The sequence below is a fragment of the Ptychodera flava genome, chromosome 12, assembly GCF_041260155.1.
Source record: "Ptychodera flava strain L36383 chromosome 12, AS_Pfla_20210202, whole genome shotgun sequence".
NCBI lineage: Eukaryota > Metazoa > Hemichordata > Enteropneusta > Ptychoderidae > Ptychodera > Ptychodera flava.
In genome coordinates this window covers 28013302-28039956 of record NC_091939.1, presented here as the reverse complement: position 1 = coordinate 28039956, position 26655 = coordinate 28013302, and the positions used below count along the sequence as shown (strand labels likewise).

At 37.0% G+C, this 26655-nt stretch overlaps 2 protein-coding genes across 2 annotated transcripts; both read left to right on the top strand.

The window, feature by feature from the left end:
* Window positions 1-387: 387 nt before the first annotated feature.
* On the top strand, window positions 388-22464 carry LOC139146242 (uncharacterized). The gene is made up of 17 exons (XM_070717649.1): window positions 388-555; window positions 6091-6190; window positions 6399-6441; window positions 7173-7363; window positions 8635-8741; window positions 10796-10880; window positions 11607-11813; window positions 12159-12305; window positions 12586-12797; window positions 13268-13395; window positions 13640-13821; window positions 14003-14148; window positions 14526-14858; window positions 15117-15259; window positions 16710-16935; window positions 19943-20108; window positions 22315-22464. The coding sequence occupies exons 1-16, from the start codon at window positions 388-390 to the stop codon at window positions 20078-20080; spliced, it is 2556 nt and encodes an 851-aa protein (XP_070573750.1). The 3' UTR covers window positions 20081-20108; window positions 22315-22464.
* On the top strand, window positions 22235-26655 carry LOC139146241 (uncharacterized). Its single transcript, XM_070717648.1, has 10 exons — window positions 22235-22477; window positions 22944-23081; window positions 23522-23710; window positions 23816-23954; window positions 24291-24472; window positions 24702-24843; window positions 25393-25596; window positions 25844-25965; window positions 26186-26315; window positions 26651-26655. The coding sequence occupies exons 1-10, from the start codon at window positions 22235-22237 to the stop codon at window positions 26653-26655; spliced, it is 1494 nt and encodes a 497-aa protein (XP_070573749.1).

Sequence of the window (26655 nt, the reverse complement as noted above, 5' to 3'; positions counted from 1 at the left end):
ACAGCCTTTTTCTATTGGTCAGTCATTACGTATATCAGGAAAACAAGATGACGATCGTGGCTGTAACCATTTCATCTGTCAAACTGGCTAAATTCGTAATACTTGAAAGACAACAGTGAATAGTCTTATTATTAATTAAATTCGCAGATGATTAAATTTAATCCCAGAAACCGCTTTTAGAAATTCAGTCTTATAGCAGGTCTCAAACCCGACCGTCCGAAAAGTGACTTAAATGCCAACGGACTCACCCAAAGTGAATGGATTATTCTAACGAGGCCCCGCCTTTTAATTTAGCTGTCAACACCTGACAATTTTTGCAAAAGTCTATATAAACAAGGGTATTTGTGGCCCATCTGGAGGGTCTTCGGCAAGACTTGTAGAAGAAACATGGCAAAGACCGAAACACTTCTGTTTTTCCTTCTGATCGCCATAGTCGCTACTCCACAACATGCCGCTTCAAACCTGGTACGTTTTAAGCCAGGCGTCGTGTACAAGTATGAATACAAAGCAAGAACCGCCATCGAGAAAGCTGGAGTTATCTCTGTGAAGGCTGAGGTAATGTAATATTAACATTTTGGTAAGTAAGCCATCAAGTTTAAGTTGTTGGTACCTGAAAGTAATAAAGGTGACCCTGAAGCGTAGCAAAATTAGAACTTAAAATGCTCCAACTCTGAACGCCACGTTGAAGATCGATGTTAAATAAAGTTAATAAGAGACTACTCGCCACGCGTCTTGACTTAATGCTGACAAATTCGACACTACCCGGTAAAATTTGATTATTGTAACAAGGGGACGAACTGAACTCTTTACAATGAATACAATCTTTGATATTCTGGTGTTATGTGCTTGACATAGACCTGACATGTCCATGGCGTTCACCTTTTTAGACAATGGATGATCTGTGCGACAATGCATTAAAAGGTTAAGATAATTGCGCATTTTTTATTGTTAAGTATATATTTTAAGCCAAACTTTTTTCGCAATCGATCGAGTCTCATCTGTCCAAAGTTGGAGATATACCTTTATTAATGCTGCATTTAGAATAAAAAAATATGATAGTACTCAAACGTAGCATGCGACTCGGGGACAAATGTTCAGACTCTCAAATGTTTACAACTCTTCCTTTATACTGCTTCTGGGAGTTAATTCTAAAGCTCTTGAAATAAGAGACAATTATGCCCTATATACTTTCGAAAATTTATAATTATGTTTTCCCATAGAGTTAAGACAGGGATGGTGGCCATTTTGGACTTTCAAATATTGGTATATCTTAGGTAATTTGTTTCTCTGGTGTAAAACGTTTGACAGTGACCTCTGATTTTTATTCATTATTCGGTAAGATAATAGTTGACAGCTTCGTTGAGAAAGTTTGAGCAAAAGTTTAAGTCTTGCACTTTCGAGATGTAGACTACCTTAATTGCAACCATACGTACCTATTTTGACTTGTTGAAGTAACTGACGTAGTCACGGTGTCAGTGACAATCTGATATCACAAAGTGATGACCCCTTCTTACTCATCATCAAACACGATTACATAGTTTTGAGAATATGACGAGTCTCGTGGGGTACCGTTACTTTCATTACGTATAAGTAAAGTTGTTGTTTTTTCAAAATCATGATGTCATAAGCGTGAAATGAAATCATCGGATCACAGTTAAATTACAACGCACACAAAGACAACCAAAATAGAGATAGTGATTACGACAACTTTGAACCATTATCCCTATAATGAACTTGCTGGACAAATTAAAGGGTGATAATTTGTCAAGGGATTCAATTAATCCTACTATGATATAGGTGGTGATTCACTGAATAGCCGTATAAGGAAACATAAACAGCAGACAGTATTGCCTCAGTTTCCTTTCCGTCACTGTTGTTATACGTCAAAGGACAATGGGTAATAATACTACTGGCAGTGACTTTATACATTTAGTTCTCTGGATTCTCATCTGCTGTATTCAGCAGCACAGTTGACTCAGTCATCCTGGCGATGAAACTTGCTGCTGTTTAGAACACTCAGCCTGGTATCCTGATCATGATCTCGTCTGATTTATCTTTTGAAAAATACCTATGAAGTATTCCGTGTACAGAAACGCGTAAAACAAGATAACAGATAACAAAAGATAACAAAAGATAGTATTTCCTATATCTAGACATTTAGTATTGTAATAGATACGATAAATGAGAAATCGATACTGGGCTCAAATCACCAGCACTTTGTAACATAAGTATCGATCCAACCATATTTTAAGTACCTTTGTTCATACCTACTGTCCTTGAACATATTCTTTACCCATAAATCGGAATGTAAACTTTGGATATAAGGACATGTATCGATCTACGGGCATGTAGCCAAATCATTGCTGCGACATGATAACCGTCTGCATAAGTCAGAAACACAAATTCCAATCTCTAAGTTTTGCATCCAGAATAAGATCTTGTACTATGAGATATTCATTGTATATATATAGATGACACACTTAAACACTCTTCAAAATTATAGAAATCAATATCTAGTATGTAAGCCGCTACTTCAGCTTTTTAGGAAATTTATGTTTACAAGAATATATTTGCCAGTTTCTCAAGAGTATTATGCGCTAGATATAGCTAGTTGATCACCCATCAATTGCATCCGTGTAACTAAATATTAAAACATTCATTTTATTATACATTTGATCAGTCTTATTTACACTATTTGAAAAATCACACGTGGAATTGTCTTTTGTCACATATTTTAAACACTTCATTTTATTAATATGATTGAATTTCACTTTTCATTCATGAGTGGCCCGAAAGAATATTGACTTCACAGAGCATTTGCATTGTTCTTGCTAACTGAATTTCGGGTTTCGATTCGAAGATCGAACGTTTGTCATTTGCACTATTGTAATCTTAGATAGGGAATATGGACAAATTATTCGATACGAGACACACCCTCGGTCAGGTCCTTTACAATCCGTCGTCTCTAGACCTGAAACTTTGCATCTTAGGGGTGCGCTCTTTTCCCTACAAGGTCACGATCCACGCATAATTTCAAGGTCAGACATCGACTGTTGGCATCAAAAAAGATATGTAAGAAGTTATGAAAAAGGGCATTACCACTTGACAGTTAACTTGCGCAACACCGATCATTAGTCAAATCGAAAAACCGTGGATGAATGCGACTGTTCTTTGTTGTTTTCTCTATATTTGAGGTTGTTTCCCTGTGGACTTATTCTACATTCCCCAGGGTCCTAGCTTATGACTTAGAGATAAAAGGACACATCTTGAAACATGTAGTTGATTTTCTGCTGAATGTTGCTGATAACATCAACAGGGTTCTCACAGTTCACCTGTAGTGATGGTATAAACGAAAATGAAGGTTCGTGGTACGGTACCAAACACAAAGTGGTACATCAAGTAACCTATCAACACAACAATAGTGTGTTGGATATGTGCCAAGCGATGCCTGGGGAGGAATGTTTATTGATTATATTGATCATTATAAGCATCACATGACAATGTCGCTTCATGTGGCAGTCGGATTTTGTGACATTTTTCAAACAAGGCACTGAAATCGCGGCGCCTTAAGATGTTACCACTGCATGCATCATCGTGATGATTTGCAAAGACTTGTTAATTCCAATCTTCGTAAAGATCAAATACAAAACAGTATTATTAAAATCTAACTCTACACTAAAACTCATTTTTCATCCTCCAATATCATGGCAACAACGATTAATATGTATACTTGAGCTGTTTTCCATTTTTCCCTGGAGGAACACGGTACACTGTCAAAGATAGCGCTTGAATACTAAAACATAATTTCATGGTTTCCATCACATCACATCAATTTTTAATTTTTCCTCCACAATACTTAGGTCTCGAAAGAAATCACTATATATGTATGTTCACTGATTTTGTCGACCCCGATATCAGTTGAAGGTATTGTGGGAAGGGGCCAAAATTAATGTCTTGAGCAATACTCAACCTTTACAGTCACCTTGAAATCGAATTCGAATAAAACGAAATTCAGGAAGTGTGCAGTATACAAAAGAATGTATGAAATATTTTGAAAAAATATTCTTCTATGTGAAAAAAAATTGAACCTATTTGAATGTATGTTTCTTCGACAGTGTGATATTACACACTGTGCCTTTGGATGATAAGTGATCACATATGATCTTCACAACGTTGTTTCGACATTCTTTTGTTTTCTACACACAATTTGACACATTGTATCAAATTAAAGGCTGTAGAGAACAGTCGACGAACTATTGTAAGTGTTGAGTAAGAAATACAATAATCTTGTCACATAAATGTCGACCTACAGTGCAGTGGAAAAGACCTCTCATATCGGCTGGAGGACTTAAATTTCTACCATTTTCTAAGGATGTAAATTATTGCTTTCAGTTTAAGTACGTGTAGTGTTCAAAATGCGCATTCAAAAATATAGGGATTGTCACCCAAAGCCTCATCCCTCAGCCCTTCCATTGTGTTTGGAAGCATTGACTGTATCAATATGTAACTAAAATTATTTATCTTCGCCTCCAGAATCTAAAGTGGAATCTTCTATGCGTGATATTTTAATAGGTTTTGTTTATTTGTTTTACCCCAGCCAGGCGTTCAATCGATGCTTTATCAATATTAATGACAATTATTGGACGCCTGGGATCTTCTCTTACAATGAAAACAATTCCATTTTAACCGGGCATATCTTGGTGTCCGCGATGCACGAATATGTCCATTGTTTTAAAGCAAACAGAACGATGGAAACTTGCCAGATAAGGAAGTTGCCAAGGCCTGTGTACCGCAATGATGATTGAAATATCCGGGTATAATCAGATAATGTAGATTTATTATCATTTCTCATATTTAGGTAGACAGAAAAATGCTCCAAATATGTTTTGCACCTGTCATCTGCATTCAGTTTGTATAATCGTATTAACTTTTATCAATTGTTGTGTTCGGTTTATTTACATGTAACTAAGAAACCATGGAAGATAACTGATAAGAAAACAAAAAAATAGAGTTAAACATTTCCATGGTTAGACCGTGAGAATCGTGACAAGACACATATTTTCAAGACTCGACTTTACGGTAGCTTTGATGTTTGAAATGAATAGCCACTGTTTGCAATAAGACTTCTGCGAATAAGCCGCAAAGCCCATTATAACAGACTTTGCGGATTTCGTACTGTGATTCGTTTCCTTTCATGCAATGTTCTCGACGCATGAAAGATTATCAACAATATGATGAATATCACTAAAAAACCATGGATACACTTTAAATAAAACAGTTTCCCATTACAATCGGTAACAGCTTCAAACGGGTTACGTCGTTTATGGATATGTACCATCTTTTATGGCTAAAAATGTTTCATCTACTGCTGTTATAAAATTGTAACAGGGAATAAATACATATCTTACATGTAGTGTGTTGATAAAAATGCACCTTTTATATGGTTCTTTTGAAGAAATATTGCATCCAGAGGAATAATAAATTCTAAGGTATAGATAGGCATTATTTGTTAAGTCCATAAAATCTATATTGTAAGGATCTGTATGCTTAGGTTTTTCTCAAAAACAAATGTAGAGATTTTGCAGAGCACAGATAAACCGTGCTCGCTGATGGTAATTTCCCCATACAAACCACGATATAAGATTACGCTAAACTTGTGGGGCCGCACGGATATTTTTGTGCCGACACTGGTTGAAGAATCCAGAAATTTAGGGGGTTGCATGCATTCAGCACTGGGTGTATTGCCTCTCTGAATGGTCATCCCTGTCGGAACACGTCTGATAATCTGCGGGAACTCTATGTCCGATCAACATTTAAAACCTTTTGTTCTACAAACAATGGTTTCACTTTGTGAGATGAGTTCCATCGCAAGTTGTCACATCTTTCCTAAATATGCACTTGTCATAGAGATTACCTGGACAATTAGTCTTCCTTTTTTCACTTTTATGTAAATCAATATGTGCACATATTGTCACGGTGGGAAAATAGCCGTCAACCTTAACTTTCAACTAAAGATAATACTACGTACACTGGTACTTCTAGAATCTTCTTAATGATAAGTTCATTTGATGTGTTTGTTTATTTGTTTAGATTGGTATAAAACTTTTAGAAGATACAGATCGAGGACAGCACTGTCAATTACTCATCAGAAGTATCGTGTATTACCTACATTCACCGAATGCAGACGAAGGTACGCGTGACCTAATTTGACTTAACGAGTAGAGATAATAATAAACACTTGTATGTATGTTTTGAAGGTAACAGTTTGGCTCTTAGAGCTTTTGAATTTTCAATTCGAACTATTATCAGTCTATTGCCATCATTTGCACGTATAGATCTAAGACTATTTACGTTAGCGATACTAATTTTTGGTTTTCTTCGGCGTCATCCATTCGCAGAGACTCTCGGAAAATATAACAACATAACCGAATTTTCTAAATGGTGAGTATAAAATGTCAGATTTTTTTTTATTGTAAATTAAGAACACCTGTCGTGAATACCAGAACATGAGGGTAAATTTTAAATAACTCTTTTTCTATGATTCTACAACTCTGCCTTACTTGTTTTCACATTGGAATCAACTTTAAGGTGGTATGCACCTCGAAAGTGAAAGACTTAAACTTTTGCTCTAACTTTCCTCAAGGAATCTTTCAATCATTCTCTTTCAAAATCAAGAATAAAAATAGGGGGTCACCATGCAAATTTTGGTACTAGAGAAACAAATTACCCAAGATTTACCGATATTAGAAATTCAAAATGGCCGCCATCCCTGTGTTAACTCTATGGAGAAAAATAAAAAATTTCGAATTTCGAAAAACTAAGCCATGAAAAAGTTTTCTTTCACCAAGAGCTTTAAAATGAACCCCCACATGTGGTATATCAGAAGAGAATTGTAAAAGTTTGAGAGTCCGAATGTCTGTCCCCGATGTGCGTTCTACCTTAAATAGTGATATTCTGTTGTTTATATTTTTATTTTCCATCTTGATATGCTGTCATACCCTTGACATAGAGTTGATATATTATGAGTTCCGTTTTCAGGTAAAATGATTATGGCAGCTACAGTACTCAGGAAGTAGTCTCGATCGATCCATAAATGATGAAAAATACACCATTTAACTTTCTAAACAATATTAATTAAAATGTTTAATCCTGTACAATCGTCGCTTTTACAGGTTTTCTTTCACACTTTCTGACTACGGCGAGATCCACACCGTCTACTATCCTGAAAATGACCAAGCCTGGGTGATCATCGTGAAGAAACTGCTCATTGGGGCCTATTCTGCCAAGCTTCATTCGACAGAGGGCACCCTATCCAAAGGAGTACCATGGTCCTATCGAGTGAATGAAACTGGCCATGAAGGTGGTATAATTTCTTTATATGAACAGTTTGACACCTCGGTCACTCAAATGATTATTACAGTGATTACTGTATCATTTCATACAATATTTAGACAATTTTGGGACCAATCCTGACGGGTGTAGCATGCTAGCAGGGTACGCTTACCTATTCCGGACACCTGGTACCACCACAAACTATCAGTGGTTCAGGATGTTCCTACTTAAAGTTGTAAATACAAATGTCTCAAGGACATGGTAATGTGTTACCTTGAATGGAAATTATTATTGGACCAGTTTAATGTCACATTACATGCCGTTACCCTCACTCCCCAACTATCCAAGTAAGCAAGTGCATATAAAACATTTGATTTTAATTATTTTGCGAGTATTTCATCTTTACTATGTCCTTGGAAACGCTACCTATCTACAAGTACTATAATCTTTTATCATATTTAAATACTCGTTTTACTCGCTCAGCGATGGGTTATATTATATCGGTGTGTCAAGTACGCCACTAGAATGTGTCGATCTCATTGCACGAGAGATTACGCCGGTTTCGGTAACATAGTAACGAACCTGTGACAAAAACGAGTCTCTCAGCAGGCATAAAAGGTTATTGCTGGGACTACAGCGTTTCCATAACAGTATAAAATACAAATACATGGAGATGATTAAAAGATCAGTTTCAAATTTAGATTTTTTTTGAGTGCTTAATTCAAGGGGCAGTCCTTATTCCCTTGTTCTTGCATTGAACTCTTGTTGACGTTGAGTATTTAAACGATGTTAGCTCTTACTTTTCCATAATTGTATTTTTATCAGGTGGGTCAAGGGGATAAAGCTGATAAACAACCCGCTCTTTTAATAAAACATTTAGAATCCGCTTCGCAATGGCAGCGATGTAACTTGACTTTTGGTCGTCTGCGCAACGTACGCTATCACTGCCAATTACGTGTGCCAAATAGCCATCTCACCAACAATGGCATCGTCAATACTCGCTCCGGGTGCTGAATTTGTGATCGATGATGCATGGTTGTTCAATTTTTATTCTCTTTTCTCATTTTGGATGCTTAAACCGCAGATAAATACCGGAAACACAAACACAGATGTAATTTAATGGCAATAAACCATCCGCAGGCGGGTACATTGAATTTGCCACGCTTTTGGGTACAATTCGTTAGTAGCAGTTGTGCAATATGTCGAACTTTGTAATTATTGTATTCTCGCCTGCGTCGAGATTATTGCGTCAATGATAAACGGATGTTTCTTCATTTGTTTCTTATATATAATGTATTTCAGGTGGGCACGAGGCGATATACACGGTCAAGCAAGTCGATCAGGGTCTGCTGTTTCGAAAGACCAAGTACGGTCACGTGGTTCCGCGTGCAAACGCGTCTCTCGATAAGGTACGTACCATTCATGAGAACGAAAAGACAACAGTTTTAATGAATACATGGCAGTAAGTAATTTGTTGAACTGCAAAGAGTAAAATGGGGTTTACAAGATAAACTGTGACAAGAAGTGAATCCTTAACATCAAAATATTGCAAGCTTTACAACGCGAAGCGCCATGATCGTGAAGCGCATCTTGCTAGATACATTAATGTCTTCCTTACTCTCCTATTAATGAACCTGCTCAACTGCGAACACTGTTTCTTGTCGACAGGAAATTTTCTACGAAAATTCGCTGCAATTACCGCATACTATCAACATACGGGAACATTTCACGGCACCAAGAGGAGATGATTGGCAAAGGTGTGATAGCTAAATTTAGTTTTATTTTATCTAAATTCTAGTCCGTTTTCAACAACATTATTGGACGTTACAGTCATACATGCTGTTTTGACAGCATTTTCATATGAATTTAGGAGCTGAAGTGCAAAAAAACTTACAGGCAGCACGCACATACACAGACAGACAGGCAGACATATATAAACAGACAAACAGACATTGGACATTATAGTCAAACATGCTGTATTGACAATATTTTCATTGAATTTAGGAGCTGAAGTAAAAAAAAAACCTTACAGGTAGCACGCACATATACAGACAGACACTGTCAGACAGACACAGACAGACAGACAAAGACGGACAGGCGGACTGACTGAGACAGGCAGACCAACCGAGAGACACACCGGAAAACACATCAGTCGTTACAGGTAATTGAGCCCTGAGAACGAGGTTTAGGACAGGGGTTTGAATGGTGCTGGTAGTGGAAAAAGGTGCTCTGTAGAGTTGCTCACTTTATATATAATATACAGTTTGTAAGTAATACTTAGTTTGTGCATGATTTAGGCTTGATAAAGTGAGGAAATGTAATGGTGTGAATACCTAAAACTGGTATTGCATATACGAGACTCAATATTAAATCCTTCTTCTTCTTAGGGGAAGCGCGGGGTCAAAGGAATCGAGTACAGGTGAAGGCCAGAGTACCAAAAACACTAAAGGTAATTGAAGGATTGAAATAACAAAAACCTACTTTTAATTGTCACGACAGTTAACGGTTTGTTTTGATAAAACACCATTATTGACAGCTATTCGAACAATGTATTGAAGGATGATTATTAGTCTACACATTGTGTGCTCTCGATTTAAAAGATAAAGTTACCATGACAGCAGCCCTTGCTAACACAAACTGATATTTTGGATTGGGAGCGATCGTGTGTCAGTTGTGCGTTTATAAACTTTGTTTCGATGTGTTATTGGTCAACAAATTCTCTGGTAATAGAGGACCAGTACAGACTAATATAAAATTGCAATCGACATGGCGATTCATAATCACACAGAACAAAATGAAAATGAAGCGATTATAATCTATAACATGCATTCGAAAATATCTCGCAGACGCAGAAACACCTCGTCCCGACATGCATGCTAACTCAGAGAGCACAATAAAATACATCGGGCAATACACTCAAGACTTTTATCACGTCGAAAATGAGCTAGATCTGAAAGAGGATACGCTAAAAGTCGACACAGTAAGTCATTTTTAATGTATCAAAACCTTTTCTGGAGAGTGAGAGTTATCATCTGTGCATGGAAGGAGTTCGACTTGAACATCTAATAGCAGTACTTCGTTTGAGCTAGATTTATTTCGTATTTTTATGGAACACAACGCTGACTGAATTGTACTCGTATGGTAGAAAGGAAAATAACATAGTCGGGGAGGTATTCATGTATATATTGATCGAAAACGAGTAATAGGTGCCACGTTGTACTTGATTAGTTGACAAGAATATCAGGCTTCTGACGAAATCAACCAGGCGGATGTGTGATTTCGATATATAGGTAAATATACTTTGGGACAAGATCAAAATTTGCAAATGGTGGCAAAGGGACTTCATTAGTTACAATAATTATGGTCTCTGTTGGATTCAATACAGCATGTATCATGTGTATCTCGAGTATACAGTATTCACATTTTCAACATTTCATATTGGTTTGAAATACTTTTCTTGCAGTTCCCAATACCGAGAACTCCATTGTCAGAAATTCAAATGGACATCGAGAGTAACATGACCTGTATGCAGATGCATCAACACTCTCGTAAGTAAAAATTGAAAAAAAATCCAATTTAAGGAAAACTATAAAAATTCTGTGTTCACCATTATTTTTCTTTTTGTAAATTATAAAAAAACCTGTGTCACGCGAAAATATATTGCCATGAAACAATATTTGAGAACGAAAATGACTAAAAGCTCCGCTATATTTAGATTTCATTTTGCAATACGCATAATATTGATTCAGAACAAGCTCTTAAGTCAGTCCCCGTACACAAAATGTATGTATGTATGTATGTATGTATGTATGTATGTATGTATGTATGTATGTATGTATGTATGTATGTATGTATGTATGTATGTATGTATGTATGTATGTATGTATGTATGTATGTATGTATGTATGTATGTATGTATGTATGTATGTGTGCGTGTGTGTGTGTGTGTGTGTGTGTGTGTGTGTTGTATGTATGTATGTGTGTATGTCTGTCTGTCTGTCTGTCTGTCTGTCTGTATGCATGCATGTACATGTATGTACGTATGTACGCAGAGTGTAGGTATTGTCATGTTATTCGTGAATGCATAACGATGCATAATTTATGACTAAAGCATTCAGTTACTTCCATACGTCTTTCACATAGAGCGAGAGAAGCGATCTGGTTGCTTTATGAATATATTGAAAATGGTACAAAGTCTTTCTGATGATGATGTCATTATCTTCGGAAAACGCCACATAATGCAAGGTTCCCTGTCAGTTAATATGACGTCGAAGCGGGAGATAGCCATCGATGTTTTAGGAGCTTCTGCAACGCGCATAGCCCAGGATCTTCTCGTCGACCTGGTGCTGTTGTCCCCGCACCGAACGCTACTCTGGTCACGCGAGCACTGACCCATTATGTCGGATTAGACAGACCGCCCTCTACGAAGTCAATTCAGGCAATTTACAAATTAGCATTTCGAAAAATCGATACTCTTCAGGGTAAGTATCCCTCGGTGTGGATAATACAGTGAATTTGTTTGCAAGCAAAATCTCAAACTGCTTATGGAAACTGTTGACATACGGCATTCAATTTGTGTTAATAATTATCGTGCGCAATTTACAGCAGGTATGTTTTCAGATCCTTACTATATAGAATACTTTTTTATCAATTTGTTTCGGACGCGCATATTAATTGATGATATGACAATATACGTGTATTAGACTTAATTTAATCCAATTATTAATATGATGATATTAACAGTGATTTGAAAGAATGTTAAAACATTAACGCAACTGGGACGATATTCTAATCCTAGAATCTAACAACAATCTAATCCCGCATAGATCTTGCAGAAGAAAACATCGTGCACAATCGTGCCGTCCTAGTGCTTGGATCTGTTGCCAAATGTCTCCGGTCGGCTGATCAGGGTGATGACAGGCAGAAGGGTGATCAGATCGTGAGAGAGATGGAAGATCAGCTGGGCGTTCATGGTAATCCCATAAAATTTTGACGTTAAAATGCACACTTTTGATCGCAACAAACATCACTGTTATATAACCGCGATTTGAAATCTGAATATATCCTTGTTGTTAAAGTATAGTCCTCAATCCCGTTTTCTCGTAGATCTATTTAAAATTAAAATGACTTTTTACATGGTCTTCGTCCATTTTTTTGAAGTTTTATCAAAGTTAAAAATAAATCAATTTGTGGTGAGATAAACCCTTAGAACGATTTCATCATCTTGACCAATGGCTGTTTTTGTCTTTACAGATCCGTGGCATCAACGTCGAAAACGAGCAACGCTCACACCAGAAGACTTCAGGGATTTTCTCGAAAAGAAGGCCACCCTGATATATTCTCTGGGCAATGCAGTTTACCTATCATCCTTTGAACACTTGTTTTCTTATTTAAATGACTCTGAAAGTCACCCGATGCTGCGAAGAAGTGCCGTACATGCTATCTCAAGGTTTGAGCTACAAGAGGTAATTAGATAAGAAGTAAATCAATTTTTCTTTACAACTTCTCAATTTCCAAAGTATATGCACAGGCAATAGTATAATCCTTGGTTTTATTGGCGGTTTGCCTAACAACGGCAGATAATCGTGAAACTTGAGTAACAGACATACATACTTAGTACTTAAATTATATTATAATTGTTTGCATGAGGCACAATACATACACACATACATACATACATACACACACACACACATATATATATATACATATATATATATATATATATATATAAATATAAATATATAAATATATATATATATATATATATATATATATATATATATATATATATACATACATACATACATACATACATACATAAATGCATCCATACATAGGGGAGGGAAAGAGAAAGGGAACTTTGCAGCAGTAGCTTGGTATGGATACAATACTTCAAACTTAATAAATTTACTTCTTGTTATGCCATGTAAAGGCTGTCGAAACTCTGATGATGTCTGCTCTATATGACGATGATAAGACTGTTCGTCATCTTGCGCGTATCGAATATTTCCGGCATCCATTTGTCATCGAAGATGACGAAATCACTGGAATGTTTAACAGGTAGGGTCAGATTATGTTATTTCAAAATATACAATATCTATCGAAAAATATCTGAAGGTTGATGAGGGGCTTTCCCTTGCACATGGGCTGTCAAGTATCAACGTTTCCGCCATCGTTTTTCAAAACATCCCGTAGATTGTTTTCGAAGAGGCGCCCTTTTCCTAAGATGAAGTTCTTAAAGGTGTGATTTAATCTTAGACTATTATTTTAAAATTTCGCCATCTTTTTTTCACAAATTACACAGAAACGTTTCAAGGGCAGCCACTGTACCAAGACTCGAGCGAATTCGCCGCAGCATTTTGACAAGGCTGTCGTTTGACTTTAAATTGGAAATTCCCGGTATTCATTGGACGAAATCCGTCGGGAACAAAGACATCGGTGCAGACGTAGGCTTAATTCTGAGGAACAAATTTGAACTCGAGATAAGTAAGTACCTAAATGGGTTCATATACCTTCTGTGTGCAAAGTAACAGTAACGGGGAGTCATCATATATTTGAAATCGGATTTATCACATATTTTCAGTCTTTTGGTCTAGGAATACTACGTAACCATTGGCCATTTTTGATACCTTCATATCTAATCATTCGCAAACGTCTATACCTACAGGCCCATCGGAAGGCCACGCAGAGATTGACATTTACGACCACGCGTATGCCAAAGCGCACGTTGGTTTCTTCAACTGGGAGTACAGCCTTCTCGACGCAAAAGTTTGCTTTTATGGAAAGGTTGGCTACAATATCAATATTTTACAGGTAAAGTTTGTAAATCCTCATTCAATTTGGAATCCTAATCATATGTTTTGCTGTCTACGTCTATGCTAAACTTACTAGTGCTTCTCGGTTGAGTAAAATTGTTTACCGGTGTTTGGGTAGCGAAGGCTTTCAACGGCATTTTGCAGTTGTACCTTAGCGCTAGGCTACATTACAATACCGGTAAATCTGCTTACGAATTAGTAAGAAAAAGTAACACGCATGAGTGGTTTTTTGTTCATCAGATGCAAATTAAGATATAGTCGTCTTAAAAAGTAATGTAAAGCGTTTTTCCTGAGCTTAGCAGCTGGGTCGGAGTCCGCATCAGAACTATTAGTTTTACATGATTATCATTAACACTTATGATCCTTTCGTTACAGGAATTCGGATACGAAGATATAGCAGAATTAGCTAAGTTATTCGATGAAGTAGTCAATGACATCATACCACCATTAAAGCAGTCGATTGTCTCATTCAAAGAGGCACTCGCTCCAGACTCGGTACCGATCACCGAGATATTTCGGGACCTAATAGATGCAGTCAGAGACCTCCCAGTTCAAGTCGGAGATTTCAGAAATGTGTCGAAGGATGCTGTTTCAATGATTGGAAAATACAGAGGTCTTCCTGACTCTGTTTATGAGCTTCAAGAGGTCATTCTTCGCCTATCAAGTTTGTTCAGCGCTGTTAAGACCGATGCAATGGACCTTTATCACGTATGTTTTACTTTTCATTCTCTCCTGAATTGAGCACACGAAAGAAATTGAATGAATTATATCATGAATCAAATTTGACTTCTGTTTCACTGTCTTTAACTTCTTTGGGTCAATTTCATAACAAAGTCAATCTGTATACAAATGTTGATGCTCTTCCGATTTGTGAAAGGAAATGAGAAACAGGAATGTACTTTATAGTGATTTATTGGTGATTGTCGATCATTGAAAGCCTTCGCTAAAGTCTTCTTTTTTTCGCAGGATATCAACGAGGCAGTTACTGTCATTTTGCCCTGGGCTGCAGAACAGATACAGAAGTCAGTAAAAGCATCTTCAGACGCCCTGAATGAGATGTTCAAGTCCCCTGTGTCTTCAATTAGAGATATCTCCAGATTTTTCAGACTGTAAGTATTTAAGCAATGGATCCATGTGCATTCTCTCAGCACATTTGTTTATAAAAGTCCCTAATTACAACCTCTGTATCATTTCCGACCTCCTTATGGCATCCTGGTTCATTATCTAGTACCCGTAGGATGTGTTCACGGTCACAATGTCTGTGTACGTCAGACTGTGTAGAAAAGTGATGTCATATAATTACCGCAGCGAGTTGATTAGGTTGGTAAATTAAACTGAGTCTCTAAAATATGCTAATTTAATATTGATGGAGTCACTGTTTATCCAGCACGTGTATCCCTGATATGTCACATACAGAACAAGATTGTTAGGGACTGGATATAAATTAAAGGGGGAGGGCTGTTTTTCAAAATGATGCTGCTTTAAAAATAGTGCAAGAAAAAGTGACACTCCCCCATTTTTATGCGCAAAAATCAGCGACCCTCCCTCAACGTATCATAGTGCATATCAATAAAATCATTTCTCATTTGACCTTTGAACTTTCAGCGAATACTATTACTCATTACCAGTAATCTCTTTTATGCAAGGTTTCAAGTAATTTGATGACAAAAGATCACATTTACAATAAATAATTCTATCAACAGCATGCAGGGCAATTCGCTACTCAAAATCAAAAGGGACAGTCGCTGAGTTATAGCTTGTCTTGTAATTGTACGGGGAGCACTATTATTGTCTGTCAAGAATTGTATGCAAGCCTATACGTCACTATTGAATAACATTTAACCATAAATGCACAGATATAGCAAATTTTGTCGAGGGAAATGTTTTGTAGTTTACCCCTAGACTACAGTCCCTTAAGTGTCCAATTTAAGCAAAATTATTCTTATTCTTATTATATATATATATATATATATATATATATATATATATATATATATATATATATATATATGTGTGTGTGTGTGTGTGTGTGTAGATATAATATATATATATATATATATAATATATATATATATATATATATATATATATATATATATAATATAAGAGCTCAGAGCTACATGTATGAGCTGCCAACATCTGTGTAACTCTCTCATAGATGTCCCTGTTTCTTTCCCTTTGTCTATTTGCCTCTCTGTCACACTCCGTCCCTTACTCTATTTGTGTGTCAGTTTGTTCTGTGTCTGCCTGTTGGTCTAATACATCTCTGTTCCCCATCTCTCTTGCCCCATGTGACCAAAAATAAAGTCAACCATATAATTTACAAGTGAGAACACGACGTGACATGCGTCTTTGTAACACATTCCACACTGACTATTTGAATGATTACTTCTAAATAAGAATACAAATAAAATGTGTGATGTAATGCACTGCTATTGTGTGGGAAAACTCTAAGTTACATGAGATAGTCTGGTAAGAAATTTCATGAAGATTGATCCTCGAGAAAAGCATTAGACTGACCTTTTTAATTACAATCATTATCATATGAATTTTTCTTAGCATTAAAGACGTCATCTCAGCCCTTGTGAAAGAAGTAATCAACAAAATTGAAGCCGCGTTGGCCTTTAGTGACGGCGACAAACCATTCTGGTTTGACCTTGACGCACAGATAGACGTTATATGGAATGATCTCCAAGCTGTTGCGAACCAAATCGAGATAGAGAATTCGAAAAACTGGACATCCAGGGACGACGACGCCATCAAGCAACTCACAGGGATATCAGAGGTACGTAACATTTCAATTCCCCTACCTTTCTGAAACAAATTACAAATTACAAATTTCTACGTCCAGGTTCAAAGGTCTTGGGATGGAATGTGACAAAAGTGAGTCTAAGGTTGTTACAGATTTACCTGTCATTCAACTGAAACTGGATAGCAAACATTAACGGTAACAGTGACGTCATCGTTGAAATATATTTAATGTGTGTGGCTTTCATCAGATTTCCATGGCAAATTCTTATCAACAGCCGCCCGATTGATCAGATGTCACGGTTTAGAATTTCAAAAGTTAAGATAGTTCGAATCCGGTAGAAATATCACGCTACTCTTAATACGTGCCTTGGCAAATCAATGCTCTGGTATTGTGATTAATGCTGTCTGAAGCCTCTATGATCAATATATGAATAGCTTTGAGTTTGAGTGATTTTAAAAGTCAGTAAACCACAAAACAGTCCTGCAATTATATTCCTGCGCCATTCGATTTAGAAAATTGTGTTATTTTTCACAGGTCTTTGTGTATCATCGAAATCAAGCATACTATTGCCATTTGCATATAAAAAACTTTACAAAATGGAATCGCCATAAAAAACTTTATGAAAGAGGCATATTGTAAGTATCATGAACTACGTACCCTCGAGGCACAAGGCCATTTGCTCTCCTGACGCAGAGCAAACGGTACGCTCACCTGCCCGCTCACAATTGGTCCCTTCAACTTACCAGCATATTGATGGCGAAAATAAAGTGATCTGATTAGTGGAGACGTGAAAATGGCAGTGAGAAAATCGCTATATAGCACAGATGTAACGCGCGCGAACTCTCAGTCTAATAAAAAAATCCTTTGGACATTTCATGCCAGAATTCACTGTTGTGATGTGATAATAATAAGCCACCCAAGCAAACAGTATACCGCTCGGTTTTGACCAGTTCACTTCATATATGAACCGCTATCGCTCGTTCATATATATGGCGTCGTGAACTGGTCAAAATCTCATGGCATATCATCGCTCGCTGTAGTTTATCGCTTATGATTACTTTTGAAATTTGTCGTGTGGACGGTCAGACTCGGAGCTGCGGTAGGTAGATGAACTAACAATGCATTTGAGATGCAGATAAAGCGATTTAGGGCGCCGACACCTTGTTCGTTACTGAGGGTAATGAAAACGGAGTTTGCCAGGTCAAATTAGACAGGAATATAACAGTGCAAGATGTAAATGTATTATGTATCTGTGTCAAGTATGGGTCTTTCTGATTGGAGAAGAGCTCTTCCGGCTGCATTATCATGGCGATATGCTGGTGATAAAATGGATCTCTCGGCCAGCATAGAAGATTAATGCTGAACTAGCTGGCCTTTAGAAAACTGACAAAATTTAGGGTTAGAACAGATAAAAACGATAACATATAATACAAGGGGATTAGTAAAACGCAGCGTAAAAGTATTGAAATTAAGCAAGAACTCCGCTGCAGACTGTATACACGAGATTTGGGTTCAATATACGTAGCGTATAGCACAAGCCGCTAGGCCAGTGCTACGCTCACTACGTTCAATAATTTTAAGATTGCAACTTTATGTAAGGCGTTATTTGTCCTGATAAATCAGGGAAGTTCAAGAGCATGGCACCATTACGAAATTATGAATATCAACTTTTGTCATTTTTTTTGTTATTAAACCAAAGAGACCGCGTTGTTTACTGGTATAAAATCAGATATTTCATGAAATATCTGCATGCATGCCGTGCGATTTGTATTGTGGCTATTTTTATGAGCGTTATGTTAATTCAATAGTCTACATAAAGGACCTTACGACATATTTTGAATCGCCCATGGTCACGAATCGTGAGGACAACACTTATCAACGGCCATATGTATGGTTGACCTTTCCTCTAAAGGTCATTGACGTATAATGTAAAATTTTGTCATTTTTATTTTGATGAAAATACAACTATCTGTTTAGCGTCGGAAAGATGTAACGCTACCCTGATAACACTCATTCAATCATTAACTTTAACGGCACGATTTTTATGTCCGACATTTGATTCACATACCAAAAGTTCAAGAAGTCGAATGATGATACTAGCAACGTGCTGATAATGCCTATTGATGAAAAATGATATATGTATCACCCGTACGTGTCAGCGTTAAGTAGATTAAGTCAATAGATGCGACTGATATATTCTTGCCTACAAGGACACCTGTCAAGTCATGCTATCGAAACCATGGATTTTACACGCTGTTTATTCCAAATATTCATGCGTTCTGATAGCGTCAAATGCACATTTATTCCTTGCGAGAGATCTCTGAAACTTATCAATAATTTTTAAAACATTTCAGAAAGTCAAATCAATATTACTGTTGTCAAAATGCTATATTTAAGGTTGGAAGTTGATCAATGAGTGTCAAGTACAATTAAGTATTAATTATAGTCGTTGACTTACCGATCAAGAGAAACTATTAAATTGTTGTCCACTAGGATTTGGATCTTTACAGTAGCACTGTTTGGGGTACAGAGGCTTCGTAACTTTAAGTCAGCAGTTTGTCCGCAGTTATATCGACATTTTCGCAGTGGTGTCCTGCAGGTCGTCGTTGTAATATAAGATCCAGTCCCATGATGGCCTTCTCCAACAGGATGGCGTTGACTATGTTACTTCATTACCGTTCGCGTACATTTGGCAAAAAGCTGCCAAAGGAAAGGACCAGTAAAATGATAAAGTCCATGATGGAAATTGCTCGTAGAACTGATACGTTGATATTGTTGACGGTGTAGTACGAGGGGCGTGGAGCTTCATTTTATCATATTCAAAGCTTTATGGAACTTGTTTGCGCTGTAAGGTAAAGTCCGCCAGCGACCCAAATAAAACTGATGACACAGTGTCACATGGGAGGCGCTCGTTATGATATCGCAACAGGAAGCTAGGTTCATGCTAAGATGTATCCGCAGGAACAGAATATGATCTGCAAAAGTACAATTTCGTTGCAGAAGCTGATGCAGAACATTCAACTTTTTGTTACCGTTTCAGGAGACTGTAAGAGAGCAAATCATTGATGATGTTCGTGGATTGGTTGAAATCCTCGCTGAACCAACTGACAGACTAAAGATATTTCCGAACCGTTTCAAAGAGCCTATGATGCAGTATACGTTCTCGTCGAAACCTTGAAGAAAGAGTATGATAATTTGCGTAAAACGTAGGTACCATACGATTATTCGATTATTCGATTATTCACGATACTAATTACACAGCGACAAAAAGACAACTGTAAGTTGGCTGAAGCCTGAAGTAACATATGTGCCTCTCAAAGAGATATATAAAGGCAAATAATGAAACATCTTCATCATTCATGAATCAAACGTTTTGTCTGAAAAGCTCTTGCAAAGATATCTTGAGACAGACAATAATTATATGGTTTCTCTGGTTTGGCGAGTAAATCTTGTAGAGGATTATACAATCTGTAATTGACCCTCATCAATTTTGAGCCATTGAATAACAGATAGACAAAGTCTCATTTGATTGGATATAATAAACACAAAACGTTAAACATCACAATCAAATGTACTTGGAAGAGTATGCATGAGAATAGTTGCACCACTGTTGACTGCTAGAAGAGATACACAGAACAGTGGACACATAGACAGTATTTCACATTAATCATCCGTAGCTTAGGTAATTGTAAAGTTGGCGATATGGTACATAGCTAGAGACCCCCATGCGTGATAACATTGCCAAATTAAGTCAGTTTTATCCAAATGTTTTTGTCCACACTTATCTTCACTCTAGCACAAATTACAGAGTGGCAGTTGATTGTAACATTTTCACCACCATGGTTTGGCAAAATACCCATTGTTATCAATCGTAAGTGTGGACGTGTTTTACAAAGAATTAGGGGGGTTAGGTCGAGGCATTTTCATACAAAGAATTAGGGGTAATCTGTTTTAAGGCATTTTAGTGTCAAAGAAAATGAAAATTGGCAAAAGCAGAAGTCATGATTTTAAAGATTGAAAAATCCAATCTACTTGACACTTACTGAGCAGTGTCTCAATAATGTCGGCCGGTCTACCCCGGCGATGACGTTCATTTCAGCAGGAACTACAGTTGTCTTTTTGTCGCTGTGTAATTAGTATCGTGGTATAAGATTACGGCAATAAACCAGTGGAAAGAGATAAGGCACTCATGTCGGCAGAGAAGCAGGCAAGCGACTGTTATGTTAAGGAATCATTTAGGTCTGGTATTTGTTATTCTTGTCTTTGAGAACTTGCCGCTCGCAAGCAATATTGTGAGGTACTAGTTTACTTTTAGAAATAAAGTGTCTGATGTAAATTAGTAATGAGTAAGGTATCATTTAATCTCATCGTATACTTTCCGTTGAGCATAACTGTAAGATACTTCGAAGAGACGAGAGCATATTTAAAGCTAATGCACATGCGCACAATAATTCCTGATTGTAATAATTCACGGGATGCAGCGCATTTATCACGAGTATACGAGTCACCTTGAACCATTCTCCGTTCATATTATCATAATCAAATCGCTGGGAGTATGGTTTTTTGACTCAACGTTCGACATTTTGTTGCAAGATGCTGAGCAGCGTGCATATATACCTGTCAGTTTCTGTATCATAGAAGTACAATGTAGCATGCAGTCAGTGCCAATTGGCGATCAAGTACCGAAATAAAGGTAACCCTCTCTCTTTCCTCCCCTTAACTTCAAAGGTTTTTGTCATGTTTTACTAACGGCTCTTGAAGTTATTAAACGTAGTTTATTTAAGCCGACACATCACTTGACCCACAGGTTTTTATTTGCAAGTTCACTTGAACTTGCACAACTGGAAAACATGACACAATGTTGTGATGCACGTTTCTAGGGTGACAAACCCATCAAATTAATCGGTCTTATTTTTCATGGAAGGTTGCATTGCGCGTTTCGATCGGTGCAAATAGAGGGCGCACTACATTCTGCTCAGATTTAGGTTGCTAAGAAGCAGCGCAGTGCCGCAAGGGAGGGCTACTCATCTCTGCGAAGTGGTAAATATCACAAACGAAAGCAAATGCGGAAAATATGAAATAAAACGTGAGGTATAAATACAGCGAAGGAATAAAAAGCATAAAAAGCAAAGAATAGCAAAAAGCATAGCAAAGCAGAAAAGCATAACAAAGCATAAAAGCTTTGATAAAGTTTTTGGTCCTCACCGAGTCCTGGTAGCAAAGACGATAAGACGAATAACCTCGATGAGGACAAAGTAAATCAAAACTTGCATCTTTTTAGTCATTAACCAATAATACTTTGTCTGGTTATTCATTTCTTTGACATAGTGTGATGTTCACGGGTGATAGGAGATTAAAGTATAAGTTCGCTCACAAACATGCTCTTTCGTTGCTTTCTTTGTATGTACGAAGGTATGATTCCGCCAAATCGCTTATTGACAAAGTCTTTGGGGTAAAAGCAGCGAAATCCTTTCCTCGGAAGATTGTGGAAGGTTCCTGCGGCGATGGCTATTACCCAAGTGAGATCGGAAACACTCCTCCTGGCATTGATTTAGAAATTGACGTCGGAAAGGAGGCAAGTGTGTAGTCTAATTACTTATAATTGATTATTATTAATCCTTCTTTTAGAGTTTTTGTTTTTAAAAAACCTACGCTTATAATGACACAAAATGGTTGAGTATTTGGGTTACACTATTTTAAACGATGGGAAATAGAAATTACATGTGCAATCGGAAATAAGAATATTGACATTGACATACCATCTCACTAGTATCAAGGGTTGCATGCTATGATATCTCATGTTCAGGGTGTAGTATATAATTAAGCAGTTGTACCTTGATACAATTTTATATCATTACATCTAAAATTTCCTTATTTTTTCTGAGTATGTTAAACTTTTTGTGTGATATTTTTACAGATATTTTAAATGTTTTATATGTGACTCAAGGCATTATATTTCAAAAAGGAAACAAGCATGACAACAACGAATTTTATGCTGATAGTAGTTTCAGTCATTTTAATTGTTCCTTCTTCTTCCATAGCTCGCTGCACCTTTCACAGGCACAGTCACGCAAAGTGGACCTACTCAAGTGATCATTGAACTCTATGAAGAACTGCCACACACTGAAATAATTATCGATCATGTCGACGTATCAAAAGATGTTCTTGAAAGCGGGGAAGTAAGATTTGAATGCGATACATAAATGTGCACACGTTGTGTATGAATGTGCATGCCTGGTTATATATTAACATGTGCATTGATGCTGTCTATTTTCTACTCGTGCGTCATCTTCTATTGTTCACCGTTGAAATATGTCCTAAGATATTTGATGTATACTATTCTATATGTTGTAATTAATCAAGTACTTTGCTAATCTTTGTTTCATGGCAAAGGAAGCGAAATCTGTGAGGTCACTTCCCTTTGTCAATTCGCCATTGGTAATGATGATATTGCGTGTGAACTGAACGTAAACGTCTCAAAGAGGGCAATTCAAATTTGTCTGTCAGTTTGAGAAAATCTAATATATTATCACTTAGGAGAATTACTACGTATTAACTTTATCATTTCAAAAGGGATTGACATTTCTGCTGCTCCTGAAAGTTGTGTTTGTCATCACAGGTGTCCAAAGGTCTCGAATTAGGTACCGTTACTGACTCTGGCTGCCGCCCAAATGCGATACATCTGGCCATGAGAAGAATAGGTACCGAGGAATACATCGACCCAACCGAGTACATTGAAAATCGTGATATGGATACCAGTACTGTCTATTGGAATCAGGGATGTGACGAATACCTACTTATCCTTAAGGTGTATAGGGTGTTATTTCTCTTCTTATCGTCATAAAATAGTTTTTTTTTATTTCAATGTTAAATATTCTTAGTGCAATATTTAAGTTATGTGTTATTTTTTCAGAACGATGTGATAGCAGGTCCTAAACCGTTGGTGGGAGGAAGCGTAATGTCAGATGAAAGTCCAGAACGCATTGACGAACCAGATTTAAGTGATCTCGGCCACTTCGGTGACTTAGAAGAGACGGATAAAGAACACCAAGGTAATCTTATTAGCCATTCAACATGAGGTCATGCAGCCTTTAAAATGTCAAAAAGTATACGGTATGTACATGTTTGTATGTAAGGATGGATGTATGTATGGATGGATGGATAGATGGATGGATAGATGTCTATCGATCTATCTATCTATCTATCTATCTGTCTGTCTGTCTTTGTGTCTATGTTTTTATGTAATGTGTGTTTATATGTTTGTTATATCTATGTAAGTATCAATGTATCTATAATCACCCATGTTAGTTTGAATTGATGATAAAGAGGGTTTCATGGAATACTATAAAGTGTCACGCAACAACGTCCGCATACCCATGATCTTTCAGATAATCCAAAATTTTCAACTGTACAAACCAAGAAGACGAAGGACAATAGTATCGAAACAGCTTTCGACTTGCATGTGAAACAAGTCTCAGAGTTGTCCTTGGAGGAGGCGTTGGAACTTCTCGATGATGTCGGTCAAACTCATATGAAAGAGCAGCTGGAGGATTTAATGTCACAGTTACAGGTAATGTTAAACACAACAACTGTGCTAATACTAAATGGCCATTCCACTCGAACATTTTCTCATACCTTATTAGTCGGAGAGAATAATTATCGTTTTCAGACGCCGTTCAATTACTCTGAATATGTAATTGTGGGAACATTTAAGAACTAAGTTTGCATTTGTATGGTATTTTATTACTTAACGATTCTGGTACAATCTGACGTATATGTCATTTTATAAACTATATCAGAGTTGCCTGTTGTCCCATGATTTCAAACGACCCGAAACGATGATATATGAGGAGTTGAGTTTATCCTCGAAGACAAGAGAGGTCGAATCTGGAAATTCATCTCGATCGATGCTTCAGTGGCAATATCGTCAGCCGCAAAACAGTACGTATCACACATTGTGACCTTTTTAAAGGTATAATGTGCCTCAGGGACAGATATTCGAACTCTTAGATTTTTAGTTTTCCTTTCTGATGCACCACTTGTTGGGTCTCATTTTAAAACTCTTGGAACAAGAAAGAAATCACCTTCCTATTGTTCTGAAAATTTTAGTTTCAGAGTTAAAACAGGGATGGCGGTCATTCTAAAATTCAAATATTAGTACATGTCAGGTAATTTGTTTCTCAAGTACCACGCTCTGCACGATGACCCCCGATCTTTATTCTCGATTGGATAAGAAATCGTTGAAAGTTTCATAGAGGAAAGTCTGAGCAAACGTTTAAGCTCTATTCGTTCGAGGTGCGCGCCACCTTAACTTAATTTATATCTAATATTCGACGAAGACGGTCTATAAAAGTGAAATGTTTTCTTCAAGAAATCAGATAAGACTTAATATGATATGATCATTTGTTTGAACAGGTAAAAGAAAGTGCTTAATACTTTCTACACTCATTGAACACATACAATAACCTGTATGTTTATGTTGTATTTCAGGGTGTTCTCATCTCTGGACTTACCTACCTAGCGAGACTTTCTGTAACTTTGATATCGATTGTCTAGGAATTTATTGTGACGTGGAAATGGATCTCTTCTACTTCCCCGTACATTTCCCCGTCTCACTTCGCGTTCAGAATTGTCAGTTAATCGCTGGTCTTGCAGGCGTCGAGGAGATCTTTGATATGATTGATCTAGCTTCAGGTCAGTGCACATTAAAGAATACTTGAAACAGATCAAGGTCTGCAGCTAGCTGAGCTCACACTATAGCTGCTTTAATTGGTCTACGATAAGTTTTTTGTATTTCTTTTTAGACGCTTAAAAGTTAGCAAGATAAAAAAACTTGGTCTTTAAAGGATTTAAGAAACTATTTTACGTATTAAGTATTTTATGTTACAATACTGCAACCATCAGGTTATACTTATATGGCAACCCTTTTATTCTACACCAGAGGGACCTGTTGAGTACAAGGATGTAGCAATGGACGGCATAAAGATCTTTGAAGATGTCATACTTGAATATAGTTTAACCGTGGCAATGATTGACACTGACAGTGAGAGTCACTTGGCAAAGGTATGAACACAGCAATACAGCTATGGTGCATTTCTTCCACGTGTGGGATGCATGCCTCTTGCTCAAATACAATAATATAAAGTATATTCGAAATATTTAATGCAATATACGGGACATGATACCCATTTTGGTGATGAAGTGACCGTAACCACAGAGTATAGATTGTGAGCCTCCGTTTCCACATGTTTTTGATCGTAATATGTTGTTTATATCTACGCAGGTGATGTTAAAGGCAAGAATTTGTTCCAACATCTCAGACTACTGCCTCAGCCAGGTATCAATATTCGAAGAACTTACTTTAGTTGTTGACGAATGTTCTGAAATTGTGAGACCGGTTGAAGATCCACAAGGTAAGTATTGATCGGGTTATGTGCAATAAATTCATGCAACTCAAATATAGACGTATTGTGTCGGCAATGACCTATTTGTGAAAGCTTCAAGTATACAAAGCTTGTACGTGATTAGGAAAGACCAACAGTAAGTCGGTGCATACTTGACAACTTTTTGATAACATTTGAGGCAGCAAATACGAAAATTGTATTTTAAAATCCAAATAGCGTCTGTTATCCGTGCAACATTTGAGAAACAATTTAGTTTCGATTTCAACAAAAACAAGACAGTATCGACTTAAATTCCTCTACCGAATCGGCCAATGTCAAGATAAGTTCCCTTGGGAATTCTGCAGGCTAA

Excerpts from the sequence above, each read along its gene's own strand:
- LOC139146242 (XM_070717649.1), top strand. The coding sequence starts at position 388 with ATGGCAAAGACCGAAACACTTCTGTTTTTCCTTCTGATCGCCATAGTC. Across the intron at positions 14,149-14,525 it reads ACAATATCAATATTTTACAG|GAATTCGGATACGAAGATAT; the intron begins GTAAAGTTTGTA and ends CTTTCGTTACAG. Across the intron at positions 16,936-19,942 it reads AACTCACAGGGATATCAGAG|GAGACTGTAAGAGAGCAAAT; the intron begins GTACGTAACATT and ends TTACCGTTTCAG.
- LOC139146241 (XM_070717648.1), top strand. The coding sequence starts at position 22,235 with ATGTTCACGGGTGATAGGAGATTAAAGTATAAGTTCGCTCACAAACAT. Across the intron at positions 23,711-23,815 it reads AATACCTACTTATCCTTAAG|AACGATGTGATAGCAGGTCC; the intron begins GTGTATAGGGTG and ends TTATTTTTTCAG. Across the intron at positions 24,844-25,392 it reads ATATCGTCAGCCGCAAAACA|GGTGTTCTCATCTCTGGACT; the intron begins GTACGTATCACA and ends GTTGTATTTCAG.